General features: G+C 34.3%; 3 protein-coding genes and 1 pseudogene across 5 annotated transcripts; 3 read left to right on the forward strand and 1 right to left on the reverse strand.

Moving 5' to 3' along the window:
• Window positions 1-961: 961 nt before the first annotated feature.
• Window positions 962-3,362, forward strand: LOC146918114 (LEAF RUST 10 DISEASE-RESISTANCE LOCUS RECEPTOR-LIKE PROTEIN KINASE-like 2.4). Its single transcript, XM_085719794.1, has 2 exons — window positions 962-1,888; window positions 2,951-3,362. Exons 1-2 carry the CDS (start codon window positions 1,086-1,088, stop codon window positions 3,216-3,218), a joined length of 1,071 nt encoding a protein of 356 aa, XP_085575920.1. The 5' UTR covers window positions 962-1,085; the 3' UTR covers window positions 3,219-3,362.
• A 1,027-nt stretch (window positions 3,363-4,389) lies between these two features.
• Window positions 4,390-9,149, reverse strand: LOC146918115 (wall-associated receptor kinase-like 20). 2 transcript variants are annotated; one of them, XM_085719783.1, is made up of 5 exons: window positions 8,743-9,149; window positions 7,671-7,882; window positions 6,281-7,057; window positions 5,818-5,910; window positions 4,390-5,517 (listed from the first exon to the last, which is right to left on the reverse strand). In XM_085719783.1, the coding sequence occupies exons 2-5, from the start codon at window positions 7,840-7,842 to the stop codon at window positions 4,715-4,717; spliced, it is 1,845 nt and encodes a 614-aa protein (XP_085575909.1). In that variant the 5' UTR covers window positions 7,843-7,882; window positions 8,743-9,149; the 3' UTR covers window positions 4,390-4,714. The 2 variants fall into 2 exon arrangements, with proteins under 2 accessions (XP_085575909.1, XP_085575908.1); XM_085719782.1 differs by having other exon boundaries at window positions 6,281-7,087.
• A 1,606-nt stretch (window positions 9,150-10,755) lies between these two features.
• On the forward strand, window positions 10,756-17,935 carry LOC146918116 (LEAF RUST 10 DISEASE-RESISTANCE LOCUS RECEPTOR-LIKE PROTEIN KINASE-like 2.4; annotated as a pseudogene).
• A 2,544-nt stretch (window positions 17,936-20,479) lies between these two features.
• On the forward strand, window positions 20,480-23,780 carry LOC146918117 (LEAF RUST 10 DISEASE-RESISTANCE LOCUS RECEPTOR-LIKE PROTEIN KINASE-like 2.4). Of its 2 annotated transcripts, XM_085719780.1 has the most exons (4): window positions 20,482-21,382; window positions 22,038-22,079; window positions 22,486-23,608; window positions 23,696-23,780. In XM_085719780.1, the coding sequence occupies exons 1-3, from the start codon at window positions 20,542-20,544 to the stop codon at window positions 23,583-23,585; spliced, it is 1,983 nt and encodes a 660-aa protein (XP_085575906.1). In that variant the 5' UTR covers window positions 20,482-20,541; the 3' UTR covers window positions 23,586-23,608; window positions 23,696-23,780. The 2 variants fall into 2 exon arrangements, with proteins under 2 accessions (XP_085575907.1, XP_085575906.1); XM_085719781.1 differs by lacking the exon at window positions 22,038-22,079 and having other exon boundaries at window positions 20,480-21,382; window positions 22,486-23,735.
• Window positions 23,781-23,986: the final 206 nt, after the last annotated feature.

Raw genomic sequence — 23,986 nt, forward strand, 5'->3', positions numbered from 1 at the left:
TTCCCAATTTATTTAGCCATTCATATGCTCAAATATTCAAGACATATATAAAATTGTTATTTTTTAGGCGTAAGCTATGCTCTAACAGATTCCTCTATGCACTTTCTACTATTATCGTAGGTAAGCAGTTGAGCTCGTTGTTAAGAGTCCCACATCGGTTAGGAGTTGGCCTGACAATTTGTTTATAAGTGGGGGCAATTCTCACCTCATAAGCCGGTTTTGTGGGGTTGTGTTAGGCCCAACCACGATTTCTAATATGGTATCAGAGCCTCTTCACGATTCTTTGGGCCACCTGTTATCAGGTTTCCGTTATTGGACCACCCGTCATTTATGTTCACGCTTCAGATGTGTAATCCTGAGTGTGAGGGGGTGTGTCATTTATGTTCACGCTTCAAATGTGTAATCCTGAGTGTGAGGGGGTGTGTTAAGAGTCCCACATCGGTTAGGAGTTGGCCTGACAATTTGTTTATAAGTGGGGGCAATCCTCACCTCATAAGCCGATTTTGTGGGGTTGTGTTAGGCCCAACCACAATTTCTAACAGATTTCCTTCAAGGAGGATTAACGGAGGAGGATACCAGAATATACTACTCTAGGACTACTAGGAGGATACCAGAGGAGGATACCAGAATATACTACTCTAGGACTACTAGGAGGATACCAGATTAGCTATTTTATACCTTTAACTATTTTGTGGAATAATATTTAGCAAGATCATTAATCTATCTGCAAATGAAGAACTGTTATCCTTCCTTATTAGGCAAGAAAAGACCGAAACGATACACTATCATTCTCATAATTCATTAATGGAAACCTCAATTTGTTACTATCTATGTTGATCATACTAGTTTGGACTATGTATTAGTGTTAACTATGTATGAGGCAAACCTTAAGCACAAGGGTTACAAATATAACTTTGATTACTGATATTTTATCATTGACACCCCAAATAACATCATAACTTCAAAAGAAAAGATACAACATTGTAGTTTTTATTTATTTAGTTTTGTTTCTTCCATCAGCACATACTAAGATAATTCTCATTCTAACAACAGGTGTGGGAAGTGCAGCAATCATAGCATTGTTGATGTGCATCGTAATTTGTTGTTTTAGAGGCAAACCATCGATACTACACCTAAAATTTCGATCTAAGATAAAGAATTATAAAAACATTGAAGCATTTTTAAAAGATCATGGAGCTCTATCGCAAAAACGTTACAAATTTTCAGAAATAAAGAAAATGACAAACTCATTCAAAATTAAACTTGGTCAAGGGGGATTTGGTGTTGTCTACAAAGGAAAGTTATTGAATGGTTGTCATGTGGCAGTGAAGATTTTGAATGCATCAAAAGGAAATGGTGAAGAATTTATTAACGAGGTTGCTAGTATTACTAGAACATCACATGTTAATGTCGTCGCCCTTCTTGGATTTTGTTTTGAAGGCCGTAAAAAAGCTCTTGTGTATGAATTTATGCGAAATGGTTCTCTTGACAAATATATTTACAATAAGGGACCCGAAACCATTGCATCTTTAAGTTGGGAGAATATGCATCAAATTGCGAAAGGGATAGCTCGTGGGCTAGAGTATTTGCATAGAGGATGTGCTACTAGAATTTTACATTTTGACATAAAACCACATAACATTCTTTTAGATGAGAATTTTTGTCCAAAGATTTCAGATTTTGGACTTGCAAAGCTTTGCCTCAAGAAAGACAGCATTGTTTCAATGTCGGATCAAAGAGGGACAATGGGATATGTAGCTCCCGAAGTGTGGAATAGACATTTTGGAGGAGTTTCACATAAGTCTGATGTTTATAGTTATGGAATGATGCTATTAGAAATGGTGGGTGGGAGGAAAAATATTAATGCTGATGCAAGTCACACAAGTGAGCAGGGGCGGAGCTACATGTAACTGAGGGGATTCAAGTGAACCCCCTGGCCTTAAAAAAAATACACGTACATCCATATGATTTTGCAAAATGAACCTCCTGAAATAATTTTTTTGCACCCTGACCCAACAGAGTCTAGCACCGCAGGTTCATTTCACTATTTGTTTCCTTCTCTCTATCATTCTCACTTCTCTCTAAACTCTCTCATGTCCTTTACTACCTCATTCATCCTACCTCTAACCGCTGGCAGCAATCTCCCAGGCGCCACAAGCGCATCACCGCGCACAACTGACACCGACACACCACCCTTCTCCCTTTCTCTCTCAGCCGTCCTGCTTATGTTCACACGAATCTAATTTTGCCGACGGAATCTCTCCGCTGCACGCCCTCCTCCTTCTACCACTCTCCTCCGGTCTTCATCAACCAACTCTCATGCCTCAACAAAACAACAACACATGCAAGTAATGAATCCATGGTTTTGTGATTTAGGAATATTGTAATTTTAGAGTTTTTTAGATTTGGAGATTTTGTTATATTCATCAAAATTGGGAATTTTTGTTGGTGATTACTTGTCCATTTGATCATTGTTGTTGTTAATTTTAATTTTTTGTTGATTTTTCCAAACTGGAGATTGTTCATTACTTGCTTATTTGCTTAAAGTTATGAAGAAAATGAGTTTTCTAGGCTCCTAAAGATTATCTCCTCCTAAACCAAATCATGATATTCTGTTACCTGAATCCAATAATTTTCTTTAATAACTTGTGTGTTAAAGTGTCATTTATGTGAACTAAAACCTAGCTTCAAAGTTGTGTCTATTCTTAATCATGATTGACATATTTGTATAATTTAAAACATTGTTGAAGTTAGCATGCAGTGTAAACCAATTTTCTCATTCTGTCCAATTTTCTCATTCTTAATCATTCTGTCTCATTCTTTTCTACTATGAAGATTGTGAGCATTAGATTGCGTAACCAAATGGGGATGAATGGACGAACAAATATTTCATAATTTATATTCATAAGTTTGAACCCCCTGACCCAGGTTCCTGGAACGCCACTGCAAGTGAGATATGCTTTCCTCATTGGGTATACAATAAGCTTGAGCTTGGCACTAATTTGAGACCTGATGGGGTAATGGATACAGAAGAAGATGAGATTGCAAAGAGAATGACCATTGTGGGTTTGTGGTGTATTCAAACATTTCCTAATGGCAGACCTACAATGAGTAAAGTAGTTGAAATGTTAGAAGTTTACATTAATTCGTTGGAAGTACCACCAAAACCATTACTTTCGTCTCCTACTAGATCGGTATCTGAGTCTTGCACGTCTTAAATTTAAGGGTATGTGTACAATTGTTATATACTTTTTAATCAGACTAGAGATCATTTCATCCCTTTGAATAATCTTGTAAAGTAAGTGGGTTACATTGTCTCAAACTGTTTTTATATTGAATGCAAAATCATGAACAATTGGTCATGTAAAGTCTATGTTATAAATTTATATTTTCTGATCTTATATCCTTTAGAAGTTGGTGACTGCAAATGCTACAAGTGGAAAACAAGTTATACTAGAAATTGTTTTTATCTGATGTGGAAGGAACTAGCTAGTAAGCCATGATCAAAGCATATCCTTAACACTTGTTACGAAGAAAATTAGGTTTATCACCCTCTTTAGTGAACTTTAGGTAAAGCAAAAATGCGTATACTGCTGGCATTCAAGTAAGACATGGCCAAGGAATGGTGACGGTTAGCCTGGTCATATAAAAATGTTGAGTATTACAATTTACAAGTTTATTCGGATTTTTCAGTGATCTATATATAAAACTGTGTCCAACAGATATATTAAATCACAGTTGTGCTTAAACAAGCTGTTTGACACAAGTTCTGTCTATATAACCACTTGGTCCTATTAAGTCTCTTGTATCATGCATGGGTTGCTTCAATAGCAAGTTTCTTTAACAAATGAAAATTAGCAACTTTAGGACAAATGTTTATGTCAAGGAAAATAGTGCGAGACTTTAGATTACGGTGGACTGCCATTATAGTGAAGATATTCCAATGCATTTTCTGTGTGAATTGCAATATCCAATCGGTTAAGCCAAGTTTAAAATGTGTTGTGGAAATGGAAAAGTTCAACTCCTAGCTAGTCTTGAAGTCGCCTCCTATGGTGCTTCAGCATCAAGAAATTACAACAGCGTAACAGAGTTTACAACATCATGTTTGCATTCATATCACAAGAGGAAAAGTTGGATAACCATTTTAATAATAGTAGGGGATCACCATTTATTAGAGCTCAAGGTCAATCATGTTATACAATTAGGAGTTTGCTGACAATTACCAAAATTTGTTCAGCTTACATTTACGATACATAGAATGCAATACAAAATAAGATGCAAGGTTACATGCATATGCAACCGTGTCAGAAGTTGTTTCTTTTATTGTTTGTGGGAGTATCGATACTAACTCAAAAAGAGATATGATTATTCAGACTCAAAGTGGTAAACATCAAAGAATAGATGAGTGTCATAAAAGATATCGACATTACCAATATCCGTTACTATTTCCTTAAGGTGAGTGAGGATGGCTATAGACCTGAAGTGCCTCATAGCGGCAACAGATGTGGTAAAATCGCTAAAAAGAATCGTATTACTATAGTAGAATGACCAACCTTCAGAATAATGTCCAGAACCAATGAAGAACTTTACTATGACTTAATTTTAATATATCAATAAATTGACTTGTGATTTACATAATTATAGCAACCTTATCAATAAAACATAAAGCCTCGGACCCGTGCACCTGTTCAAAGAGTTTATCCAAACTTGAGTCCTATGTTGTTTGGTTGAATCCCCATTTCCCTTTGCTTATGCCTTGTAGAGTGTCTAAAACCTGTTTCATGGTTGGCCTGAGTCCCTTGGGACACTGCACACACTGAAATGCTAACTCAGTCACTGTTGTTATCATTTCCACTACATTTTTATTAAAAGAAATTTGAAGACTTTGATCCACTAGTAGCTCTAATTCCTTGTTTAAGATTTTACTCATTGCATATTGAGCAAGAGTAACACGCTTGGTGCCTTGCATTAAACTTGCCGGTTTCGATGATATAAGCTCAAATAAGAGCACTCCAAAGCTATAGACGTCGCTTTTCTCACTGACCCTTCCAGTTTTATAGTAATCTGGATCAATGTAAGCATGAGTTCCTACCGGAAAAGTTGAAACATGGGTAACATTGCCTGGAAGTAACCGCGAGAGTCCAAAATCTGCAACTTTGACGGAAAATTTTTCATCCAGCAGAATATTGCTTCCTTTTATGTCACATTGGATGATACCTGAGTCGTGAAGATATACCAAGGCGTTCGCAGTTTCAATGGCAATATTCAATCTAGTAAGCCATGATAGTTTACTACATGAAGATCCGTGAAGATGTTGTGTAAGAGTTCCATTAGAGATGTACTCGTACACAAGCATGTGCTTGTTGCTATGACGAGAACTGCAGCCGTAAAGTGAAACCAGATTTTCATGATGCAGGTGACTTAAGATCTCAATTTCTTTCATGAATTGATTAATGGTTTTTTCTGTCTCTTCATGGAAACGTTTTATTGCAACCTCTCTGCCGTCTTTAAGTTTTCCTAAACATAAATACAATGAAATGCGGTCAGAAAATGTAAAAGTTAGTCACACTCATTAGTTATTCTCATTGACTATATAAGCCTTATTGTACCTCTTCATATAATTACCATTTCCATTATCAATACTATTTGTATATAACTTCTATATACTTTTCTTTTATCTATAGTTTCTATCAGCTGTTTAGAGATCGTAACGAATGGAAATTACTATGTAAAAAAAATCAAGTTATTGAACTACAATTTAAGTGTGCAGTCATCATTTTGTCATTAAAATTTGCAGATACCTTTGCAGCTTCTTACCATAGTAGACTCTGCCGAACCCTCCGGACCCCAGAAAAGTGTCAAACTGGTTAGTAGCTTCTTCAAGTTCGGCATGGTGGAAGATTTTGAAAGCTGAGACATATGAATTACATAGTAAGAGCCTAAAACATTAACAATCTCTAGTATATTAACAATGCAAACAGAAAAAAGCGTAATATTTTATCAGAGTTAGGCCAATTACGCGAGCGGCTGCACAGCCTTTCTATTACCACTTAAAGTTTAAGGTTTATAGATTATAACTTGAATCTAAATACTATATGGTATAGTTTACAATGTTACTCCTAAACTGTACTGTCAAGTGCAGGGGGCTTCGCTCACCATACGCCCCAGTTGCTGGCCGACAAAAATTTGGGCCAAGCGACCTGCTCACTTATCAGTAAACTATGAGCCATACCCAACAAAAAGGGACAAAAGTTTGATGGTCTTAATTAATGTATTGTACCTTTTATTGAAATTATCTCATATCTCCCTTGCTTTATGCCATGGAGAGTCTCTAGCACTTGTTCCATGTTAGGTCTTAATTCTTGTGGACATTTCAAACACCAAAATGCAAGCTCAGCCGTAGCGATCATCATCTTGTTGATCTTAAGGTCTGATTCGAAGCCAAGTCTTTGATCCAACAGCTCCACTAAAGCTTGGTTTTCAACTTTTTTGCGTAAAAGGGTTGCCAGACATTCTTCTTCATTCTGAATATAATATTCTGCAAGCATAGATGACACAAGCTCACACAACACCACCCCAAAACTATAAACATCATTTTCGACACCAAGTAAGCCTTTTGACACAAGTTCCGGGTCTACATAACCACTTGTTCTGATCAAGTCTCTTGTAGCTTTGGTTGCTCCAATATCAAGTTTCTTTGACAAATGTAAGTTACCAACTTTAGCACAAAAATTTATATCAAGGAAAATATTGTGAGACATTACATTACGGTGCACAATGCCATTATAGTGAAGATATTCCAATGCATTCGCTATATCGATTGCAATATCTAATCTGTTAGGCCAAGTTAACGATGTTCCACTATCTGATATTCGGCCTTGAATATGAGCAGCAAGAGTCCCGTTAGACACGTATTCGTGTACTAGCAAGGACTCCTTTTGATGAGTCGCACATCCATAAATTGTAACAAGGTTTTTGTGTGGCATGTAGTTTAGGAATGCAGCTTCATCGATGAACTTTCTCAACATGCTGTACTTGTCTTCATTGAAGCATTGGACTGCAATCTCACAACCATTCTTAAGTTTTCCTAATCAAAATAGAATATATGATCAAAATTGTAATAAATTTTATATGTATTTTTTTAATGAATAAACGACTAGGTCCCTGAACTTGTAATCACCGTTCACTTGAATTTGTTGTGTCAGTCAGTTTCATCCCTCCGTTAACTTCAAATGTTACTTATGATAACTTGAGACGTGAAACGATGATTTGACAGTACACACGGGTTACAAATAACTTCTACACGTACTAGAGCTTATATTGTAACATACTTGCTCATAAACACACCTACCAAGCTTCAACAACTGGCTTAAGATTTCAAACATACACACGATTCCAATCAAATACTTCAACATTTTCAACTCATTCTCTAAAGATTCAGTCTGAAGGGGATTTGAAACCCACGTACACTGTCATGTCATTATTTAACATCACACATCACCATAGATAATGTTTGAAGTTAATGGATAGATGAAACTGAATAATGCAAAATAAACCTAATGTCTATTGTGATCTTTCAAAAAATTCAAAGACCAAATTGAAGGATAGTTACAAATTCAGAGACTATCTCGTCTATTCATTCATTCTTTTTCAGGTAAAAGACTTCTTACCATAATATACAGTGGCAGAGCCTTTCTGATCAAGAATACGAGATTGATCAAAATAATATGTGGCTTTTCTAAGTTGCTCATATGAGAAGATTTGCCACTTCGATTTATTCTGCTTTCGAAATGTGTCAGAAGTGCTAGTGAAGCAGCTGCACATACAGAGATCCCACCCCATTGCCTCAAGTCCTCAACCTTACAGGGTCATTGCACATCCTCTATGATTCAAAGTTGAGAAAAAAAGGCTGATTAGAATTTCAATATTTCTATGTACGTTTACTTGAGTTTTATGAAGTCTTAACTTTTTGTATTGTCTTAACTCTCTTGTTTCTAGGAGAATGAACTCTTGGTAATTCAAAGTTCGATTAGGAGTTAAGTAAAGTCTAACTAAAGATTAATTCAACCAGAATTCGAACTCAGCTCTCAAACTATTGTTCTTGACTGGAGCTCATTACAATTTGAGCTCAACCACTTTATGTTTTTAAAAGTCTTTACTTATGTTCAAATAAGATACGTCAAAACATATTCTGATAAAAATAATAGAATTTCACATACTATTAACTAGTTGTAAGTAACTAATGAACAGGTTTAGCGCCTTTTCCACTGGGGTTGCAAAATACAAAAAGTCTAGAAACATAACCTAGATTGACATCGTGATTATTGACAGCAAACAGTGATTTTGGTGTCTAAATGTTTTAAGCGCTGTAATTGTAGTCCCAAATGTATTGAAACTGTAAACAAGGATTTTTTTTTTAGTAATTTTATGGACTAAATTGATCGACGAAAAACACATTTGATAACTAATTTGACTAGCTAAAAACATATTCAAGAACCAAACCGACTAAATTTAGAATATCTTTCTGTATTAATGTGTATATTATTGGAAATAATTATGAATGATTAGTCATGATTATTATTAAGAGTTTCATATTTGTTAAGCTAACCACAAATTCAGGCAGTACTATAGTAAGTAAGAGCTTCATATATGTTCATAGTGATTGTAAGTTTCATTCATCCAAGTTATGCAACCAACTAACAAAAAGTGATACGAATTGTAATGACAGAAAGTCTCACTCACCTTGGGAACCAAGAAACTCTGGAGATTCTCAGAAATCAACGTTGTTCTGTCTGCCCTGAAACGTGGAAGTAAAGAAGGAAGTTGAAAATAACATAGGAAGGAGAAATATAAATAGTAAGGAATGAAAAAGACAAAATGAAAGGAATAGAGAAGGAAAGGGCAGGGAAGTCAAGATAAACTTATGAACCACGGTTACACAAATTTCCCTTGACCGATTCATCACAGAAAATAAACTAGGACACATGTTTATTGAAAATTAGTATCCGCTCTAATGATCGACTAATTCAGGGATCAAATAGCTTGTCATGCCGATCGATAGCTCCAACATATCAACACTTTGTCCTCATTCTAATTGTCCAATGCTAGAGATCAATTTTGTGGTTACCCTGTTTGTGGCCTAGAATGCTCTGAAAACAAAATCATAATTAATCATCCAAGTGACATATATTATGTGACAAATATAAACTATGATAATTATTCAATCACCCTTGGATAAAAAATGTCCTAGAGCAAAAAAAAATGTTACACTTTCAAACCTTACTTTGTCTTTTAGCAAATTTGATTTGAATCTTAGTTTCTACTTCAATTGTAGTTCTTATTGTTATGAAACATGGTAAAACTTGTTAATGGATTTTATAGTGATATAAATGATATTGTTGGTGGTTTGATTAATGGATTTGGTTCAACTATGAAAAAAGGGTTTGTGCTTGTGCTCTGTATGAGAGAACTCTGGTAGTTACTGGATAAAACACCAAGATTTCTACATGCATATGTCGAAATGGTAGTTTTGCTAAAAGTTGCAGAAAAGGACACTACTTCTAGACTGTTAATTAGTTTTTTTCCCAGTCTTTTGATCTTTATGTGCATGATGGCAATCAGTAATACACAATTTTTAGAGTCATTTTAACTAAATTTTTAGTTTAGCTTTGGAGAATTAGTCACTTTAGTCCCTGACTGAGAAATAAGTATTTACTTTAGTCCTTGAATGCAGAGAAATTGCAAAACAGTCCCTGAATATAGACTTTGTTAGTCAATTTCAAGGACTAAAATGACTAACGGAGTCTACATTCAAGAACTAAATTGGCTAACGGAGTATGCAATCAGGACTAAATTGACTAACATAGTATGCATTCAGGACTATTTTGCAATTAGTGACGACTCATTTTCTACTCAGGGACTAAAGTGACTAATATCTCTTTAGTTTTATTGGTTTAATATTTACTTTAGAGTCATTACCAATAATTTTTTTTAACACCCCCAGCCATTTTCTGTCCTCGTGTTTTAACCTTTTAGGCCTATTAGAATTAGGCCTCTTGCTTTTGGTGTTAGGTGGGGGTTCCTCATGTATACGGTAGTCATTTTCACTTTTGGGTGTACCGCATATATACGGCACCTTGTATTTATCTTTTAAAAAATATAAATAGAACATTGCTCTTTTAAAAAAAAATACGTTTTGATTTTATCACTGACCTCTTTTCATTCCCAGAGCCGAGCCTTCAAATTCTTAGGGTCGGCCTGGTTATGAATGGTCAATGGCTACATAATCAAACAATAAATAAAGACATCACAACAAAAGGAGGGATACATAGTAAAGATAAGAAGACAGGAATATGGCCTTGTGCATACGGGACACATAAGAAGTCAACATATGATGACCATTTACAAAAGGAATCCTAATAAGTTGTTTTGCATAAATAAACTATTTTGAATAAGTTGGTTTTTAAAATTAATCGGAATAAGCTGTTTTGTATAAATAAGTTGTTTTGAATAAGCTGTTTTGCACAAATAAGCTGTTTTGTATAAATAAGTTGTTTTGAATAAGCTGTTTAGCACAAATAAGCTCTTTTGTATAAATAAGTTGTTTCAAATAAGCTGTTTTGCATAAATAAGCTGTTTTGAATAAGTTGTCTTGAGTCAAAACCATTTTTATTAAGATAACAAACAAGTTGTTATACTTAAATGTCATTTTCTTTTGACTTTTATATATAGGACGTTGTCATATTTTGATAATTTGCCTCCTGAAGAAGGCCTAACATAATTTCATCTTCTAATTATGCTCTAGAATTCTATCATTAGATGCTTTTAAATTTTCATCACCTCCACAAATGTCTTCACCACTTCTTATTCTTCCTTGTTCCTTCATCATCAACATCTTTCTCTTCCTCTCATTCTTCTTCTTAATCCCAATATATGTCACTAGTGATGGTGAAAGCTACAAATCTTGTGCACCTTTTAGCTGTGGAAAATTCACCAACATTAGTTACCCATTTCGGAGTATTAAAAACCAACCAAGTTATTGTGGTCATCCAAACTTCAAACTTGATTGTGAACATGGCAACTTGACTATTGAAATCGAGTCACAAAAATTTCACATCATTGACATAAATCAAACATCACAAGTTTTGAGGATTGCAAGGTTGGATTTGTGGAGTTATGATGATGCTACTATTCCTTCTTGTCCCAAGAAATATGTCAACATAAACTTAGATTTGGATTTCTTCAACTACACTACCAATGATGAGAAGTATACGCTATTGTATGAGTGTGGTCCTCTTCCTGATCCATACTCGTCTTCTTTGAGTTCAGAAGTTTCTGTGATTTCTTGCCTCATAGAGGGTAAACCTCAAGATGCAAGTGCTAAAGTGGCTGATTTCATTGTACTCGGGTGTAGGAATAATATTACAACCCCTGGCCTAAAGAGTTCCTTCATAGAAGACTCGAATTCTGTGGTGGATGTTTTACACGAAGGATTTGAGGTTAGGTGGAGTGGCGTGGAAGAAGACACGTGTGATGGCTGCAAGAAATCTGGAGGGAGATGTGGGTATAATGCATCTGAGAATGCGGTTTTGTGTCTATGTCCTAATCAACAATCTAATGGTGTTTGCGGGTTTTGCCGCCCGAAGTCAACAACTGAGATTTGGCCAGATGAGCCTGATTGCAAAAGACTTATGTCACGGGCTCCAAAGGGTATGTATTTTTCCTTCTCTCAATGTTCTAATTGATTCTTCTGCGGAACAATCTTGTTCTCACAGCACGTTGAAATTATTCTTCTGCGGAACAATCTTGTTCTCACAGCACGTTTAAAGAGCTTATTATTATTAGTGTAAGCACGTTTAAAGAGCTTATTATTAGTGTTTAATTGATGAAGAAATTATTTGTTGAAGTGTTTTTTTTTGGTTCAATGTTGAAGTGTCTTAGAAATCGTGGTTGAGCCTAACAAAACCGGCTTGTGAGGTGAGGATTGCCCCCACTTATAAACACATTGTCAGACCATCTTCTGTCCGATGTGGAACTCTTAACACACCCCCTCACGACCAACACTATTGAGCTTGGTTCGTGGACATAAATGGTGGGTGATCCGATAGCGGAAACCTGATAGCAGATGGCCCAATGGATCTTAGAGAGACTCTGATACCATCTTAGAAATCGTGGTTGGGCCTAACACAACTCCACAAAACCGGCTTGTGAGGTGAGGATTGCCCCACTTATAAACACATTGTCAGACCATCACCTATCCGATGTTGGACTCTTAACAAAATGTTTGATACAGAGCTTAAAAATAGTTTATCATATATTTACATAAGCTGTTTTTGGGTTATTTCAATTAGTTCATGATCTAGAACTTATTTGCTAACAATTTATTAACAACATAAATACTATGATCGAAGACCTAATCAGTTTACGTTTAATTAAGTTGTTCACACAAATTCACCCTTGACATGATGGTGATATTGAATTTTAGTTTGGAATCCAAAAATGTATAGGACTTCCATAAAAAAAAAAGATGTATAGGACTTGAATCCATTCTGGCACGTTAGGTTGAGCTTGATATAGAATACTAGAATAGTTAAGTTCTGTGTTTTCTTTCAAAAAAAAAAGTTCTGTGTTCAAAATTATATTTTGGTTAGAATTATAAAAATTGTATTTTTATAATTATATAAATTATTTCAAAATAAAATAAAATAATGGTATGAAACGTTTTTGTAGACATGGTGACAATATATATTCGACACTTGTTTACTAAAGGTCAAATTCTAGCCACAAGCTACTTAAAAATAAAAAAGGTATGAAACTAGTTAAGAGTTAAGACCGTCTAATAATTTTTTTTTTAAAGATTTAAGACGGTCTAATAAGATAACGTGTTCAATATTTTAAATTTAATTTATATTTTTGGTTGATTTTGAATTTTTGTTTAATTGTGTTCCCCTAGTAGTCAAAGTCGATAGTTTTCTCCCTATAATCATTGTTCTTAAAATCCAGACTTAAATTCTAAAATTTAGGATTTTATTTACTTTCAACGACTTAAATCTATAGTAAAATTTCAAAATTGGCAAAATCCTTCGATTTTGATTACGATTTTACAATTTTCGATTTTTTTTAAAGGGGTTTGAAGGGTTTTCTCTATTACTTTTAGTCATTTATGTATAAGTATTTTGTGGACTTTAAACTGAGTCATTTATGACTATATACAATTTATAATATATATTTAACATTATTTTTGTTTTGGTAAAATCCATCGATTTTGAACGTGATTCTACGATTTCTTATATCAATTCTACAAAAGTAGTTAATTAAAATCCTTCAATTTTGATTGAGATTTTACATTATCGATTTTGCTATTCTCTTTCGACCTGAAGTAAAATCCCGATTTTGACAACCTTATGTTGCATTTTTTTGTTCCTCTTTTGCTTTTTTGTCTTTTATTTTAGTTCCTCCAACTATGAAGAATCAACATCCTGCCTGATCTATAACGCCTACAATAGAGCCACATGAACAGTTTACACAATTTGAGAAACAACTCGTCAATTTCAACCCTTTAGAATTATATTAAAAAACCATGCCGAATACTGGATGTAGAAATTTGCCAAAAGCAACTAAATTTACAATGTTCTGTTCTGGATACTCCGAATTTGGAAATCATATGTTCTACTACTTTGTTCTATTACCCACTACTTTCCATAGCTAATTTCAGTCTTAAAATTTCAATAGTTATAGATATTACCTCAGAGAGTTCCAAGCTATTGATTCCAATTGACAATTTAGTTTGAAAACCTTGCCTTTAGTTGAACTGAACTTCCCGAGTGGGAGATCAGTTGCAGGAGTTCATTCAGGGGATGAGGAAGGTGACCTTGCAACTTACGTGGGTCAGAAGCAGAGGGTTCTCAACTAACTAGTCGCTTCCCGAGAAGAGCCTTTGGTTCAGTCTGTTCTGCAGTTCTAGTTTCAATCTTTTTGTAACTGACTCCAAGTGAGACAGGCTCCCCACTATAGCTATGGATTCCCGCCTAAGCGGTGGGTGACCACTTCTTTAGTATTTTTGCTTGTTTAGTGTCGTTTTCTTGCTTGCTTTCTCTTGCTGTAAAACGTCTAGAATCATTCAAGTGGTGGATATGCCAATTGTAGCTAGCCTGAAGTGAAGGAAGTTTTTCCGGTACCGCTAGCTCCCTTTCACGAGAAGAGAGGCACACTTTAGACTTTACTTTCAAATAAGCTAAAACCGTAGCCTCTGGCACACCCACATCGGATAGGACCACTTCCCCTTTCGGGAACTATCTTCCAACTCAAATCACAAATCTATGATGCTTGTCACCCGAGTATACAAGAGATTACGGATAGAAAGTAAGAAAAATGAAATAGAATCGTTGAAAGAGATGAAACCATGGCTTGGACAGTGACCCCAAATTGAGAGCACGATATATGGATCTGTGGGATGGTACTGTGTCTATTCTTTTTCATTTAGCTTAGAACCCGTAAAAATATCTAGACACTTATTTCTTTTCTTTTTATAATTTTTTTTAACCAATATAATCTTAACTAATATAACTAAAAAAATATTCTTTCCAAAAAAAAAATTCTAAATAATATTATTTTTAGTTCATTGTTTTTTGTCTGATAAATAATTATACATAACCCTCCTATAGTTGGTGATTTAATTTTTTTTTTTAATACATACAACCACTATATACAAATTTCATGAATAACTAATGGTGTTGCACTATTATCATTGTTATTATTATTTTAATCCGTAAATCATGCTTTAGAATATTGGGGGTGTTACAACACCTTTAGTTGGATCTCACCTCTTAACCACTTTTTTTTATGAGAAGGCTCAAACTAGAGACCTTGGTTAAGAGATCCGAGTTCAGTTCCACTCGAACCAATGTAATGTTGGTTTTAGAAGTGTGTAGTTAGTGTTCCTATTATTGCTCCTGGCTTCCAAGCTCCAACCTAGTAAGAGAGTTTAAATTTTAGAATTTTACAGCTAGCAAATAAACAAAGAAATAAGAATGACAGAGAGAATCATTTTGTTGAGGGCATAACTCAACTCATCAATCAGGAACTGAACTGCTTCAAAACCTATTATTCATTTTCTTCCCCTCTTTACCTTAACTGCCATAAGTCCATAACAACCATAACACAACCATTCTATTATCCTCACAAAATTCCACAGTACTTAAAATTGACACCGAAAAACGAATCATCAAACTCGAAAGAACAGACCTTTCCTTAAATCTTTGTCCTCCATAATTTGTTGACACTGTCTCCCGAGTGTCAAAAATAACATCACCGTATACTACAACAGTACTCCCTCTGAATATTCCCTATGTGGAGCTCAGAATCCTTCTTTCAGTCATGTCGGTGATGAAGTTAAGCAGTTTAAAGAATTTTCAAGCATCAGATGTGAGAAACATATCGAAGTGCCGGTGGTAGGAGCATATTTGAATCAGGAGAGGGATTATTTTAATCCTGATGAACTTGGAAGAGTTTTGAATGAAGGGTTTGAGGTGAAGTATTATGTGATTCTATTGATAAACTTGTTCAATTATGCTATTATTATTAGAGAGAGAAGAGCATAATAAAGTGATGTCTCCTAGTTTACTTGAGATACAAGTTAACTAGTCTTAGTTAGTTTAATCTTGTTCATTAGCATGTGATTAGGCTAAGTGTAATCTTCATTTTGCTTATACATATCTCATGTACATACATTTACATCTATGAGAAATGAGATCATTTTCATTCTTTGTTTTCCATAACAATTATGATAATTGTCCAGATGGATCTATTGCTCCATCCTCACACTATTCTCTATACAAAAGCATATTTTTTCTTTTATCACTTTATATCATTAGCCGTAATATTACGGCCTAAATCGCAGTCGCAAACCTTGATTTATTTAAAATCCTGCTCTTTAGTTTTTAGTTCCCCATTCCTATTTCTGTTTCTAGCTTTCCCAACTTCTTTAGGCAATCATATGCAGCTTTACCTATTAGTTTTTTTTTATTTTTTTATTTTATTGTTTGCTCAAATTAGAAAATTTTCCTTGAATCTTTAATTGCTTATTTTTCAACTATCAAATGTTCAAGACAAATTTAATATTCTTTCAGCGTAACCAATGCTCTAATAGATTCCTCTATCGCAGGTAAGAAGTTGAGCAGGCAAGGGAAATTGGAAATCATTCTAGGTGATACATCTATAGTCTAATTTTCTATTTTATTTATCCCTTTTGCTATTTTGTGGTATATTTGGTAATGATCATCAATCTATTGACAAGCAAAAGACCAAAACTATAGTATCACTATTATAATTCGTTTATTGACAACCTCAACTATTGTCTATCTATGTTGATCACACTAGTTTGTAGCGAAAGCAATTTCACAAAACGCTCACGAATGGACTGTCACCATTAGATCTTCCTTTGGCACAATACATGAGTGGCTGGCTGAATACATTGTTGGGTGAATAAAAACTCAACTTGACTACAGTACAAGTCGTTCTGTCATCGCAAGCACACTTTTCGCTATAAATAGCTTTTCCCTTGTTTTACAAGCAAACTATCATCATTAACTATGTACTAGGCAAAACCTTAAGCACATGGCTTACCAATATAACTTAATTTGATTACTAATACTTTGTCATTTGACACCCCAAAGAACATCATAAGAAAAGATGTCACTGTAGTTTTTCTTTATTTACCTTTTTTTTCTGCCATCTGCACATAATAAGAAAATTCTCATTATAAAAACAGGTGTTGGAAGTGCAGCAATAGTAGCATTGCTGATGTGCATTATAATCTGTGGTTATAGAGGCAAGTCATCAATACTCCATGTAAAATTTTGGTTTGAGACAAAGAATCATATAAACATTGAAGCATTTTTAAAAGATCATGGAGCTCTATTGCAAAAACGATATGAATTTTCAGAAATAAAGAAAATGACAAACTCATTCAAAACTAAACTTGGTCAAGGGGGTTTTGGTGCTGTGTACAAAGGAAAGCTATTAAATGGTTCTCATGTGGCAGTAAAGATATTGAATGCATCGAAAGGAAACGGCGAAGAATTTATTAATGAGGTTGCTAGTATTACTAGAACCTCACATGTTAATGTTGTTACCCTTTTTGGATTTTGTTTTGAAGGTTGTAAAAAAGCTCTCGTATATGAATTTATGTCTAATGGTTCCCTTGACAAATTTATTTACAATAAGGGACCTGAAACCATTGCATCTTTGAGTTGGGATAATTTGTATAAAATTGCCAAAGGGATAGCTCGAGGTCTGGAGTATTTGCATAGGGGATGTAATACCCGAATTTTACATTTTGACATTAAACCACATAACATTCTTTTAGATGAAAATTTATGTCCAAAGATATCCGATTTTGGACTTGCAAAGCTCTGTCTCAAGAATGAGAGCATTGCTTTCATGTCAAATGCAAGAGGAACAGTCGGTTATGTAGCTCCTGAAGTGTGGAATAGACAATTTGGAGGAGTTTCACACAAATCCGATGTTTATAGTTATGGAATGATGCTTCTAGAAATGGTGGGAGTGAGAAACAATATTGATGTTAATACTAATCAAACTAGTGAGTATTTTCCAGATTGGATATACAATAAGCTAGAGATGGATAGTGATTTGTGACCTGACATAGTGATGGCCATTGAAGAAAATGAGATTGCAAAAGGAATGACCATTGTTGGTTTATGGTGCATTCAAACATTGCCAAATGATAGACCTACAATGAGTAGAGTGATTGAAATGTTGGAAGGTAGTATGGATGTCCTTGAAATACCACCAAAACCTTTGGTTTCTTCTCCTACTAGATCGTTATTGGAATCTTCAACTTCTTGAAATTTGGATCTATAAGTATATTTCAAGTAAACTTTTCATTTTGTAAAAATATGAAAAGATATGTTCTTCATAATATTTTTTATGTACTTTTTTATTATTATTAAGCAAGTAGATTAAATATATGTGATTCAAATACCAATGTGATCTATGTGGATAAGTGAAGGCAAAGAAGAGTAGAAGTTTGTATTGTCATTGATTTTTATGAGGTTCATATTTACTATCTTGACTTTTTTTATTGTCGCTTGATTTCACAAACAGACACACAAGTTGAAGGGTGGATAATGTCCCAAGCTTTCTGACTAAATTATGGAAGTGAAATGATATATATAACCGTTTTGTGACAAGTTTTCTCTATTACTCACATTATGTTTTTACTTTACCTCTATTGATTTGATTATCGTCTCAATATCTACTTTTTTTTTTGTAAATTTGTGGTTGTTCCATAAGTATTCATACAAATCGTTATTCAAATAGCACACCTCATCCTGGAATGGTCTAGGATTGGAAGCCTTAGTGAATATACCTGCTATTTGAGAAGCAAATGGAACAAGTAAGAGTCTCATGAGACCTTTTTGCACTTTGAGACTAAGAACGTGACAATCAATGTCCACGTGTTGGGTTCGCTCATGAAAGACAAGGTTTCACTACACGGATAAGGGCTAATCGCGGTGGGTGAAAATACTGATTTTGGAACGTCATTTGCGGCATGTGCGCACCTGCCACAGTTTAATGCTATGCGAGGGTATTTTGCGGCGGTTAGAGCCAACCGCTAGAAGAAGTGCCACGAGGGAAATCTGCGGTTGTTTGTAGTTTTAGGTTTTTAACTTGTTCATGGCTTTCGCAGCGGTTCCAAACCACCATAATTGTTGCCATTTATTTTATTGCATGATTTTCTTTCAAGTATTCATTTTTGCCACTTATGGTAGCAAGATTAGGGCATCAATTCAAGGTCAATCATGTCACCCAGTTAGGAGTTTACTACCTATGTCATGGCAATCACCAAAATTTGCTCAGCTTTACGTTTACAATACAAAGAATGAAATACAAAATAGAATGCAAGGTTACGGTTACAAGCATCTACTGTGAACAATCAACTGTATCAGAAGTTGTTGCTTTTATTGTGAGAGACGTAGATAATACATAAAAAAAATATAATTATGTAAACTCAAAGTGGTAAACTTCAAAGAATAGACGAGTTTCTTGCAAGATGTCTACATTTCAAATATCTATTACTATTTTCGAATGGTGACAATGGCTATAGACCACAAGTGGCTCAAAACAGACGTGGTAAATCACTATAAAATGAATCGTATTACTATGACTTAATTTTAAGACATCAATCAGTGGAATTATGAATTACATAATTATATCAACCTTATCAATAAAACAGAGTTTATCCAAACTTGACTTCTATGTTACTTGGTAGAATCCCCATTTCCCTTTGCTTATGCCCTCTAGAGTCTGTAAAACCTGTTTCATGGTCGGCCTGAGTTCCTTGGGACATTGCACTCAAGGTTATGCACTCAATGTTTTACAGGTTTTACAGGTTTTACGATTCGTCTCCTATTCAAGGTTTCATGATCATATAGGAGACGAGTATATTATTATTATTATTTATTATGAATGATAATTCATGAATTTATGAGTATCAATAGAAGATGATTAGGAGACTATTTATTATTAAGAGTTTTATACTTGTGTTAGGCCAACCACAAATTCAAGAAGTACCAGTAGTAAGAGTTTCGGATGTCCATAGTGATAGTAATTTTCACACATGCAAATTAAACAACCAAATAAGAACAATTGATACTTCAAAGTGATAAGTGGTGACAGAACGTACCTTGGGAACCAAGTAAATTGTCCCAAATTAATGTTGTTGTTCCATCTGCCCTGAAATGCATAAGTAAAGAAGGAAGTTGAAAATAATAGAGGAGAGAGAAAGATAGTATGGAAGGAAGAAGTTATAACAATATAACAATAGGACAAAATGAAAAGAATAATGAAGGAAGGAGCAGGGAAGTCAAGATAAACTTATGAAGCACGGTTGTCCTATAGTAAGTAAATTAAAAACGCAAAAATTTCCCTTGACTGATTCATCACATAGAAAAAAATTAGGGCGCATGTGTTTTTTTTCTAATGATCAATTAATTCCTAGATTAAAGTTCACCTTCCCGTAACGAGGATACAATTGATGTTGTATCTTAGATTAAAAACTCATACTAATAAACTTTGATGTGTGGAGCAAGGGTCAATAGTAACCAATGACCAAAACAATTGCAAGCAATAAGAACAAACCTAACAACAATGTAAAATTTTATTTTGAAAGGTGTTTTTATTTTGATGTTAATATTTGGCTCTTAGGAGAAAGGGTTTTTCGTAATTCAGAATTGTTTAGATATAAGTAAAGCTGCACGAAAAATTGTTTCATCAAAGAAATAAATTGATCTTAAGGGCTAGTTCATTAATCGCTTAAGCCTAATTATTGGGTTGAACTTGAGTAAATTCTATATGCCCGTTTGTCACGTTTTGTTCATTTTTTAGAGTGGAAATTTAGTGGGTGACTTTGAGTTGACTCTGTTGCCATGATGAGAATTATTTTGGCTGAGACCATAACTCAACTCAACCCCTCCTCATTTTTTCTTCTTCGTTCCGAACATAATAGATAAGCATATCTCTATGCCCATGAATATTACATACATATCTTTGTTATTCTTATTAGTAATAATAACCACTTCTTTTCCTCATCAATCCCACTCTCAACTTCAACCAAAACAACAACCTCAACCAGATTTCAATTATTCAAGTTGTAAAGACATCAAAAACTCTTACAACTGCGGAAGTATCTCCAACATCTTGTATCCATTCTGGGGACAAAATCGTCCTGTTCAATGTGGCGCCGGGAACCAGTTTTACCTTAACTGCCACAACGACAATACTACCATTCTGTTATCCTCACAAAATTTCACAGTACTTGACATCAACATAAAAAAACACACCATCAAACTCAAAAGAACAGACCTTGATCAAAATATCTGTTCTCCTCAATATAATGATACTTATTTGTTTCCACCTCTGTTTCAATATCTTCCAACTGTCAACAACATCACTATATTCTACAATTGTACTCCCCCTCAATTTAAAGATAAAAAATCTCTATGTGGATCTCAGAATCATGCTTTTTGTCATGTTGGTAATCAAGATATACTCTTGAAAGAATCTCCAGAGTTAAATAATTGCAAGAGACATGTTCAAGTCGCAGTAGGGGAAGGCTTTCCTCTGTGGTATTTTTATGATGGTATAGTTGACATTGATGAACTTAAAAGAGGTTTGAATAACGGGTTTGAGGTGAATTATAGTGTGAAAGATGAATGTGTAAAGTGTTTGGGAAGTGAAGAAGGAGATTGTAGATGGAAGAGCAATAGTGATATTGAGAAACATGTAAAGTCCTCTTGCTATTATGATGATTGTTTAGATGGATCTGTTGATTCTTCCACACAACACTGTTCTATTCCCAGAAGTATGTTTTCTTATCTCTTTATCTCATAAATAACTAAATTAAGGAAATGAACTTCATAAAAAAACACCAAATTTGTTAGAAGTATATAAAGATAGCAATTATAAAAAAATAACTAATTCTGTATTTGGTTATATATGCAATTAGTTCTGGTAATTGTAGCACTTTGTGGCATTAGTCTCTGCAAATTTCTTTAGTATTTTCACTTTGAAAGAAATTTGTTTTAAGTTCTTGACGTCAGTCAATCATTAACAAATTGACAAAAGTACAAAAGTAAGGAATGTCATGTGATCCAATCATTTTATGCCACATGGCCTGATCATAAAAAATATCAGATTTTAAACAAAACTGCAACACTAATTTTGGACCATGCAACTTCATGTTGTGACACCAACCCATCGTTTAGCCAAAGTTCTTTTTCATATAAGTAAATTAACTTTTTCAGTACTGATATGTAAAATAGCCCATTCTAATTTCTATTTATACCTTTCCCAATTTATTTAGCCAATCATATGCTCAAATTAGACGTATTTCCTTGCATCTTTAATTGTTTATTTGTCAGCTATCAAAATATTCAAGACATATATAAAATTATTATTTTTTAGGCGTAAGCTATGCTTTAACAGATTCCTCTATGCTCTTTCTACTATTATCGTAGGTAAGCAGTTGAGCTCGCAAGGGAAAATCAAAATCATTCTAGGTGATACATCTATAATCTAATTTTTCTATTTCATACCTTTAACTATGTTGTGGAATAATATTTAGTAATGATCATTAATCTATCTGCAAATGAAGAACTGTTATCCTTCCTTATTAGGCAAGAAAAGACCAAAACTATACACTATCATTCTCATAATTCATTAATGGAAACCTCAATTTGTTACTATCTATGTTGATCATACAAGTTTGGACTATGTTACATATATAGTCTATGTATTAGGAAAGCACAAAGGTTACAAATATAACTTTGATTACTGATATTTTGTCATTGACACCCTAAATAACATTATAACTTCAAATGAAAAGATACAACATCGTAGTTTTTATTTATTTAGTTTTGTTTCTTCCATCAACACATACTAAGATAATTCTCATTCTAACAACAGGTGTGGGAAGTGCAGCAACTGTAGCATTGTTGATGTGCATCGTAATTTGTTGTGTTAGAGGCAAGCCATCGATACTACACCTAAAATTTCGATCTAAGATAAAGAATGATAAAAACATTGAAGCATTTTTAAAAGATCATGGAGCTCTATTGCAAAAAAGATATAAATTTTCAGAAATAAAGAAAATGACAAACTCATTCAAAATTAAACTTGGTCAAGGGGGATTTGGTGTTGTCTACAAAGGAAAGTTATTGAATGGTTGCCATGTGGCAGTGAAGATTTTGAATGCATCAAAAGGAAATGGTGAAGAATTTATTAACGAGGTTGCTAGTATTACTAGAACCTCACATGTTAATGTCGTCACCCTTCTTGGATTTTGTTTTGAAGGCCGTAAAAAAGCTCTAGTATATGAGTTTATGTCCAATGGTTCTCTTGACAAATATATTTACAATAAGGGACCTGAAACCATTGCAACTTTAAGTTTGGATAATATGCATCAAATTGCGAAAGGGATTGCTCGTGGGCTAGAATATTTGCATAGAGGATGTGCCACTCGAATTTTACATTTTGACATAAAACCACATAACATTCTTTTAGATGAGACTTTTTGTCCAAAGATCTCAGATTTTGGACTGGCAAAGCTTTGCCACAAGAAAGACAGCATTGTTTCAATGTCGGATCAAAGAGGGACAATGGGATATGTAGCTCCAGAAGTGTGTAATAGGCATTTTGGAGGAGTTTCACACAAGTCTGATGTTTACAGTTATGGAATGATGCTATTAGAAATGGTGGGTGGGCGGAAAAATATTAATGCGGATGCAAGTCACACAAGTGAGATATACTTTCCTCATTGGGTATACAGTAGGCTTGAACTTGGTAGTGATTTGAGACGTGATGGGATAATTGATACAGAAGAAGATGAGATTGCAAAGAGGATGACCATTGTGGGTTTGTGGTGTATTCAAACATTTCCTAATGGCAGACCTACAATGAGTAAAGTAGTTGAAATGTTAGAAGTTGACATTAATTCGTTGGAAATACCACCAAAACCATTACTTTCGTCTCCTACTAGATCGGTATCTGAGTCTTGCACGTCTTAAATTTAAGGGTATGTGTACAATTGTTATATACTTTTTAATCAGACTAGAGATCATTTCATCCCTTTGAATAATCTTGTAAAGTAAGTGGGTTACATTGTCTCAAACTGTTTTTATATTGAATGCAAAATCATGAACAATTGGTCATGTAAAGTCTATGTTATAAATTTATATTTTCTGATCTTATATCCTTTAGAAGTTGGTGACTGCAAATGCTACAAGTGGAAAACAAGTTATACTAGAAATTGTTTTTATCTGATGTGGAAGGAACTAGCTAGTAAGCCATGATCAAAGCATATCCTTAACACTTGTTATGAAGAAAATTAGGTTTATCACCTTCTTTAGTGAACTTTAGGTAAAGCAAAAATGCATATACTGCTGGCATTCAAGTAAGACATGGCCAA

The sequence above is a fragment of the Medicago sativa genome, chromosome 6 (assembly GCF_051527215.1).
Source record: "Medicago sativa cultivar Bolivia chromosome 6, Bolivia_mono, whole genome shotgun sequence".
Taxonomy (NCBI): domain Eukaryota; kingdom Viridiplantae; phylum Streptophyta; class Magnoliopsida; order Fabales; family Fabaceae; genus Medicago; species Medicago sativa.